The sequence below is a fragment of the Chiloscyllium plagiosum genome, chromosome 13, assembly GCF_004010195.1.
Source record: "Chiloscyllium plagiosum isolate BGI_BamShark_2017 chromosome 13, ASM401019v2, whole genome shotgun sequence".
NCBI classification, from domain to species: Eukaryota; Metazoa; Chordata; class Chondrichthyes; order Orectolobiformes; family Hemiscylliidae; genus Chiloscyllium; species Chiloscyllium plagiosum.
In genome coordinates this window covers 3386981-3395779 of record NC_057722.1, presented here as the reverse complement: position 1 = coordinate 3395779, position 8799 = coordinate 3386981, and the positions used below count along the sequence as shown (strand labels likewise).

The 8799-nt window shown below is 39.1% G+C and overlaps 1 protein-coding gene across 4 annotated transcripts in view; it reads right to left on the bottom strand.

Annotated features, from left to right (window-relative positions):
- Nucleotides 1-7025: 7025 nt before the first annotated feature.
- Nucleotides 7026-8799, bottom strand: part of ryk (receptor like tyrosine kinase) — a 284985-nt gene continuing 283211 nt past the window's right edge. For all 4 annotated transcript variants that reach the window (XM_043701687.1, XM_043701684.1, XM_043701688.1 and 1 more), the window contains one exon: nt 7026-8025. In XM_043701687.1, the coding sequence (XP_043557622.1) occupies nt 7914-8025 (112 nt within the window). In that variant the 3' untranslated portion in view covers nt 7026-7913. The remainder of the gene's footprint in view (nt 8026-8799) is intronic.

Genomic DNA, 8799 nt, shown 5'->3' with positions numbered 1-8799 from the left:
GAGGATACAGGCCTAGACTGCCTAGCCTTTTCTCATAATGCAATTCACCCATTCCAGGTATTAGTCAAGTAAAGCTTCTTTGAACTGCTTCCAATACATAAACATTGTTTTGCAAGTATGGTGGCCAATACTATACACAATATTCCAGATGCAGCCTCACAAATGCCTGGTATGCCTACTCCAGCATCCAATTCCCCTTGCAATAAACCATGATATTCTATTAGTTTTCCTGATTACTTGCTATAACTGCATTCTGACCTCCTGTGGATATGCTGGAATGCAAGAGGACACCAATCTCTCCACAAGTCAAAGCCCTGCAAGCTCTCACCAATTAGATAATATGCTTCTTTTTAAATTATTTCTGCCAATTTCACACTTTTCCACATTGTACTCCATTTGCCAGATCTTTGCTTACTCACCTAACCTATCTATATCCCTTTGCAGGCTCCTTCTGTTCTCTTTTCAATCCACATTCCTACATATCATTGTGTCATCAACAAATTTAGCAATTTACATAAATGATTTGGATGAAGGGATCAGCCATCCCTTTCACGTAGCTCATTTATATAAATTGTGAAGAGTTGAAACCCTAGCACTGTGGCACACCACTTGTGACATCCTGTTGGCCTGAAACAAAAACACTAATTTCAGCTCTCTGCTTCTTGTTAGCAAGTCAATCTTCTATGCATGACAATATGTAGCCCCTAGCACCATAAACATTTAGATAGTTTTCATATCAGAAGTGTTGGTATCGAATGAAGCATCATTTGAACATTTACAACAGAGATGCAGTTACTATAATGGAATAGAAGCCTCACAGCATACAGCAGGGTGTGAGGGAGTGTGGTCAGGGGGAGTTAATGAGCTTGTGACAAATATAGTCAATAATTGTTGGGTCGACATTCCCTCCATCACCTTCACTCCCGCCACTGTTTTCTAAAGGGCAACTAGGAATGGGCAATAAATGTGGATGCCCGTATCATGTTGCAGGATGAGGAGAGAGGCTGGTTAGAAATTCGGGATTCATACAGTAAGGCACTGGCCATCATTTTTCAGTCTTTCTCAGACTCAGGGTGGTGTCAGATGACTGGACAATTGCCAAGTTACACTCTAGTTGAAACAAAAGAGTCATGAACAGGCCCAGCAACTATAGATGAGTCAGTCCTGGGAAAGCTTTGTAGAACTATTCAAAACACTATTAGCAGTCAAATGGGAAAATGTGGTTTAATTAAGAAAAAAAAAGCATGCATTTCTTAAAGGAAAATCAGATTTAACCAAGTAGCTTGAGATTTTTCATAAGGTAAAGGAGAGGTTCATGTTCACCACACATTAGTGGTGTACTGTACACGGACTGTTAAAGAACATGTGATATGGATTTCAACAAGGGTTCAGGATAGAATAATTGGACAGAAATTGTGCCCACAGGTGGAAGGGACAAGGACTAGAGATTTAACATAATTAGCAAAAGAAGCAATGGTGACATGAAGAGAAATTTCTATCTGGAGCCAAGTGGTTGGGATCTGGTATGTGTTACCTGAGAACATAGAGGAGGCAGATTCAATATTGACTTTCAGAGGTAGTTTTGGATTATTATCTGAAGAGAAAAATGCAGGGCCACAGTGCTCGATGAGAAGTGTTTTACAGAGAGCTGAATGGACCCCTTCCATGCTGTAACCATTCTGTAATTCTATAAACGCAAATGCTTCCACTCACTGTGAACAGGAAGTTGGTGAAGAGAGACTGAATGCTAATGTTTCAAGTCAATTAGTTCTTTAGAACTGACGTAAAAATGTGATGGAAGAGGGCAAGGGGAGGAAGAACTGCGCTGAGTAGAGAAAGGAGAGATTAAACCAGTAAAAACATGATTGACTATGATGTGACTGTACCTCTGGTCATTTCTACCACAAAACTAAAATGTACTGCTCTTTGAAATCTATGTCATGCTTTGCAAGTCATGCTCTGATTTACCACATCAGAATGGTAATCTAATCTAATCTAATCTAATCTAGGGCTATCGGGTAAAGGGGTAAATGTAGGGGTATGGGTGGGTTGCGCTTCGGCGGGTCGGTGTGGACTTGTTGGGCCGAAGGGCCTGTTTCCACACTGTAAGTAATCTAATCTAATGATTTGCATCATTTAGTTAATGTACCAGTTAATCTTTCTGTAAAAAACTGTAAATTTGTAAACACTTCAGGAACAAAATGGAAGGGTTGAACAGAAAAGGAAATCTGATTTACTAAATGAAAATGATGCTGTATGGAATCTGAAAGAGTGCTAAAGTCCTCCATTGCTGAAAAATTCGAATTCCAGCAATGCCACGAAGCCTTAAAAAATAATTTCTGATAAACAGAAATATTGTCTCTCAGAAGAATATGTGCGTGAATGTATGAAGGATATGAAATATATGTTCTAAGTTCCAATTAGGAACAGAAACAGCCCAGTCTGTCATCCAATATGATCTGTTTATGCTCCAAATTCCACATTCCCCATCTCTCCCTGATGATCTTTGATGCCCCTCCCTAAACAAGAATCTATCCACCTCCACCTTAAAAATTCTTTACGTATATTGTTTCCACCGCCTTTGGAGGCAGATAGTTCCAAAGTCACACAACCTTTTGAGAAAAAAATCCTCTTATCTGTGTTTTAAATGATTTGTAACAATATACGAGTGCAGGAACTCTCCCTTAAGTGCAAACATGCATTTTGTGTTTACTTTGCCAAGACCATTCAGGATTTTATACACTTCAATCAAGTCATCGCTCACACGTTTTAACTCTAGTGTGAACAAGCCAAATCTGTCCAACAGTTCCTCATAAGACAATCCATTCAGTCCAAGTATCAATCCAGTAAACTACTTATGAACCATATCCAATACATTTACCACCTTCCTTACATAAAGAGTCCAAATTGCGCACAGTGTTTGAAATGTGGTCTCACCAATACTCTGTATAACCAAAGAGTAGTACTTTTAATTTCAGTTCCTCTTGTAATAAAAGATAATACTGTATTTCATTCACCTTCTTAGTAATTTGCCACATCTGCAGACCAACTTATGACCTACAACTCTAAAACTTCGATCTTCCTTTACTTTGCAATTCTACAGCTATTCACTGTTTAAATGAATTATTACAGCCAGAAGGAAGCTTTTCGTGCCATTGTGACTGCACCAACTTCAAATGAGCTTCAGTACGAAATGCCAATCTCCTGCCTTTCCCCCATATCCCTTTCACACTATTTCTATCCAAGTGATCATCTATAGCCCCCTTGAATGACTCAATTGAACCACCAGATTTCCAGGCAATACATTCCATATCCTCGCCACTTTAAACCTATACTCTCTCAGTCTTGTTCATTTTACAAGCTGTAGCAGCTGCTCCCTATCTACTCTTTCCAGCTCGCTCGTGAATTTGAAAATTTCTATTAGATCTCCTCATGGCTTTCTTCCTTCCATGGAGAACAATCCCAACTTCTTCAAGCTACCCTCATAACTGAAGTTTCTCATTCCTGGAACCACCTTCGTAAATTATTTTGCATTCTGTCCAATGCATTCACATCATTTTGATAATGTGGCGCCCAGAACAGTACATGCTCCAGCTGAAGTCTAACAAGTTCAACATCATGTCCCTGCTTTTATACCCTGTGAAAAAAACTGAGAACATTGTATACTTTATTAACTGCTCTCTCCACCTGTCCTGTCACCTTCAAGGATCTTTGCACATAAACACCTAAGTCCATCTACTCCTCCACCCCCCATTTTGTATTGTCTTTGAATGTCCTTCTGACCAAAATATATCATCTCTCATTTTCTGCACTGAAGCTCACCTGCCACCTAGTTGCTCACTCCACCAACTGTGTCCTTTTGGAAGTTCATACCATCCTTACATAATATTCCAGATGCGGTCTCACCAAGGCCCTGTATAATTGCAGCAAGACATCTCTGCTCCTGTATTTGAAACCTCTCATTATGAAGGCCAATATATCACTTGTCTTCTTCACTGCCTGCTGCACCTGCAAGCATACTTTCAACAAATGGTGTACCAGGACACTCAGGTCTCGGCTTTCATAATCCATCACCATTCAGATAATAATCTGCCTTCCTCTTTTTGCTACCAAAGTGGATAATCTCAAATTTATTCACATCATACTTCATCTGCCATGCATTTGACCACTCATTCAACTCATTAAAATCACGCTGATTCATCATTGATATCGATAGGGATCATGGTCTCAAAGCTGACTCCTTGACCTTTCTACTGCTTTACTCCTTCCAGAGCTTGACTCATAAGACTGGTTGGGAAACTACTGTCTTTCAGGCAAGCTTCTTTTTAAAATGCTTTCTTAAAAATCTAATCATGTTCTGGTCCTTTCCAGAAAAAAGTAACCACAGAATTTCAACTAACCTAATGTTTTTTCAAATCCAAAGTGTGAAACAGAGTTGACCAATTTATGTTCAAGTGCTACAATCACTTCCTTTCCTAGAACTGAACCTTCTGTCCAAATGTGGGTTGAATATTTGCTTAAGTTCTGCAAAATAGCAGTACCTGAAACAAGTTTGTTATTTTAAAAAAGGCAAAGGTAGCATTGTCTGCAGAGTGCCAAGCAGACGTTGTGAAGCTAAAGACAATTCTAATAAATAAACTGGTGTTAGGTGATGTTATGAAATCTTACAAAATTATTTGCAGCTTTACAGGAAGATGACAAGTCAGGGTAAGAGAAGCCAACAGAGTACTTTTCAAAGAAATTAAATCAATATCAGAAGATGTACTCTTCAATGGTAAAGGAGACTGTTAGTTTTTGTAGACTCTAATTTCAGACTCCAAATGCATGATTGTTCCACTGAAGTTATTGACTCAAATGTTCAATGTAAGATTTATTCACATTTTTGGAGAAAGATAAAATAGCTGATGCATTACAAAGAATATGATTCTTCATAAATAGCTTAAATAATCTGGAAAGTAAGTGACACAAAATTGTTCAAATTCTGTATAAAGGAATGAATACGAATGAATGGATCTAATTTTGTGTTGGATTGTATATGCATTATATCTACCTGGTAATGAAACATTTAAAACAGCAATCCATTTTCTTTAAGGGTGGAAGTATGTAAGAGATGATAGATTTTTCATTTTGGAAGTATAAACTGAAATGAAAGGTGAACTTTGGGATATCTGGTCGGCATGGACGGGTTAGACCCAAGGGTCGGTTTCCTTGCTGTAAATCTCTACGACTCTATGCTATAACTAGAATACCAGGAAGGATTTGCAACTTCAAGTGTTATATTTGTTGAGTAGTGCAATATTGTTTTTCAGAGGCAGTAGGAGGGCAAAGTCAAGAGTGAATGGCACTGAGAATGTTCCATGTTAAGGAAACCCTGCTTGATAACAGCTCTGATTGGTTAAATGCAGACAGAAAGAATCCCTCTTTCTCTCTCTCAAAAGAAGTGCAGATGCTGTAAATCAGAGACAAAAATAGATATCGCTGTAAAAGCTCAGCAATCTGACAGCATTTGTGCGGAGAAATCAGAGTTAACGTTTTGGGTTGAGTGACCCACCCTGAGAACTGAGGAACTCAGTGGAATTATTAAACAGTGAAAGTACTTAAAGAGAGTTTAAACTTAAAGGAAATACAACAAAAACATATTCGCATCTAATATTTTAAAATGATGCCATTTTTTTCATTTCTAATTAATTAAACAAATACAACTTCACTGGAAATTTAACAGATATTTTGGTTTGTCTGTGATTTTTCAAACTGAGTTTAAAACAGTGGATGCTTTAAATCAGAAACAAAAACAGAGGTTGCTGTAAAAACTAAACAGGTCTGCCAACATCTGTGAAGAGAAATCTGCCAACATCTGTGACCCATCCTCAGAACTCAGTTTAACAATAGTGAATCAATTACAATAGTTCTTATAGGGCAATGGCTCATTCAACACCAAGTTATGACAGTCACAGTGTCACTGAAACTTGTGAACGGAGCGTATGTCTAGTTTTGTCTAGCTAGTTTTGTCTAGCTCACGTGACTTTTACGGAGAAATTCACTGGGTCCCTGTTGCTAGGTCAAAATCCTGCAATTCTCTCACGCACTGCCTTTAGGGTCAACCCACAGTGCATGGTTTGCAGAAGGTCAAGAACGGAGCTCATCATCAGCTTCTCAAGGGCAATGCAGGGCATGACTCATGGATTTAATTATAAGGTCCTGGGATGTGCTGCTGAACAAAGAGACCTTGTGGTGCAGGTTCACAGTTCCTTGAAAGTGGAGTCCCAGGTAGATAGGATAGTGGAGGTGGTGTTCGGCATACCTGCCTTTATTGGTCAGTGCATTGAGTACAGGAGTTGGGAGGTCATGTTGCAGCTGTACAGGACATTGGTTAGGCCACTATTGGAATACTGCGTGCAATTCTGGTCTCCCTGCTATAAGAATAATGTTATGAAACTTGAAAGGGATCAGAAATGATTACAAGAATGTTGCCAGGGCTAGTGGGTTTGAGCTATAGGGCGAGGCTGAATACACTGAGGCTATTTTCCTTGGAGCACCAGAGGCTGAGGGTTCACCTTATAGAGATACAAATACAACACTTAAAAGGTACCTGGATGGGTACATGAAGAGGAAATGTTTAGAGGGATATGGGCCAAATGCTGGCAAATGGGACTAGATTTATTTAGGATATCTGGTTGGCTTTCTGTGCTGCACATCTCTATGAATGAATAACTAGGGACAGGCAATAAATGCTGGCAACATCCACTTCTTATGAGTGGATAAAAAAATGTAGGAAGCTATTCAGCCATCATGCCCACACCAATTCCATTGCCCATGTCCTAACTCCTCTCCAAATTTCTGCAGACCACTTCTATCCAAATAGTCATCTAACTCAACTGTATAATTACGTAACTGCCCTTACCTTGGTTCATGGTATATGTTGGACTATATTCAGTATTCAAAGAAGATATCAGCGAATTACTGAAAAATACAAGCCTGATTTGCTCAGTAGTTGTTTAAATATTACTCATCTAAGTCTTCACAAATATTCAGAAATATTTTTCGGCTTTATTATCATATCCTCTGCATTTTACAAAGATGAAATTGTACAAAGATGAACACAAGATGACAACTAGAACTAACAAACAATTGAATTGTTCAAAAGTATATACAAGATTTTGATTTACAAAGGAAAGTCTTAACCTAGTTATCCCAACCACCTCGTACCAAAGAACAGAAAGCTCCCATACTGGTCAATGAAGTATATCAGTGGAATGCCACATTGTGATGGATTAAACTTTACCATGGCAACAGCAAGTGATAAATGTAAAACATACCCTACCTACCGTGTTTTCAGACAAAATTAAAAAATCTGTACGTGCCTTCTCTAGTCCAACTATCTGCCGCATGATGGGAAAAAGCCTGCATGCTTCAAAGTGCAAGAGGCTTAAGAATTACACAAGACATAGGAATGGACCGGGATTTTGGTTACTGCTGAAAATGAACCAAAGCTTTGTGAAGCAGTGAACCATTTGGGAAATGGTGCTGTGGTGTAGATAAGCAGCAGCACAGTCATTCAAAAATCATGTCACAATGTGCTTCATAAACAATTTTAAAAATCTGGCTCCCATGGAATATAGGTAATAGGAGCTAAGAAATGAAAGTCCAAGTTCCAAACTGATGTTGGTCTAATAAATTTGGCTGCTCCAGAAACCTCACCCCAATATGGAGCTTAGTAAAAATGTATTCATTCAGTAAACATGATGCTGTATTATGAAATACCAAAACTCACATTATCAAGATATTTTACAAAACAAAACTAAGAAAGAATTTCAAGGCACTCTGTTTCAGAAGAAATATTTCCCCCGATTTTCTTCGTTTCTTATTTTAATTCTGCTTAGCGTTGAAGATTTCATTTGTGAATGGACCTCAGTTCAGACATAGGCCCCTAAGGCAGCATGAAATTCAGTCAGACACTGCACTAGCTGCTGGAACTTTGGTCTCTCATCACGATCCAAGGCCCAACAGCAGGCCATCACTGCAAATCTGTTCAGGAAATACAAAAATAGTTTCAAATTACAGGGTAAAGGCTATACATGAATAATCATACATGAATCAGGGAAGGGTGAGATCACCATTCAGAAATGGAATGCTGCATTGGTCCTGACCACTTAATATCCCTTTCCCTCAGCAGGATCAACATGCTTTCTAGGATGCTCACTTACAGATCACTGTGGGCTGAACTGCCATCTAAAAGGTAAAGATGCCATGCTCTCATTAGAGAGAACGAGAAACGACTGATAATAGTAACTTGAGGGTAACCCCACCCCAGACATGGGGAAAAGTCAAGGAGGATGGCAACCTTAATTTGGGCTGTTGGTACCTCTCTGCATTGCCAACTAGCTATACAGTCAACTGACCTAACAACTGCCTTAAACATTATGGCTTACTAATCTAGTGACATTACCACTATGACATTAGTGGCGAGACAATGGCCTTGTGGTATTTTTGCTAGACTGCTAATCCAGAGACCCAGATATTGTTCTCGTTCCTGCCCCTACCACCTCTGCTGGCAACACATTCCAGGAACCTACCACCCTCTGCATAAAGAAATTTCCATATATATCCTCCCTAAACTTTTCCCCTCTCACTTTGAATTCATGACCCCCAGTAATTGAGTCCTCTACTCTGGAAAAAAGTTTCTTGCTATCCACTCTGTCTACACCTCTCATGATTTTGTAGGCCTCAGTCAGGTCCCCACCCCTCAACTGCCTTCTTTCCAATGAAAATAATCCTAACCTACTCAACCACTCCTCATAG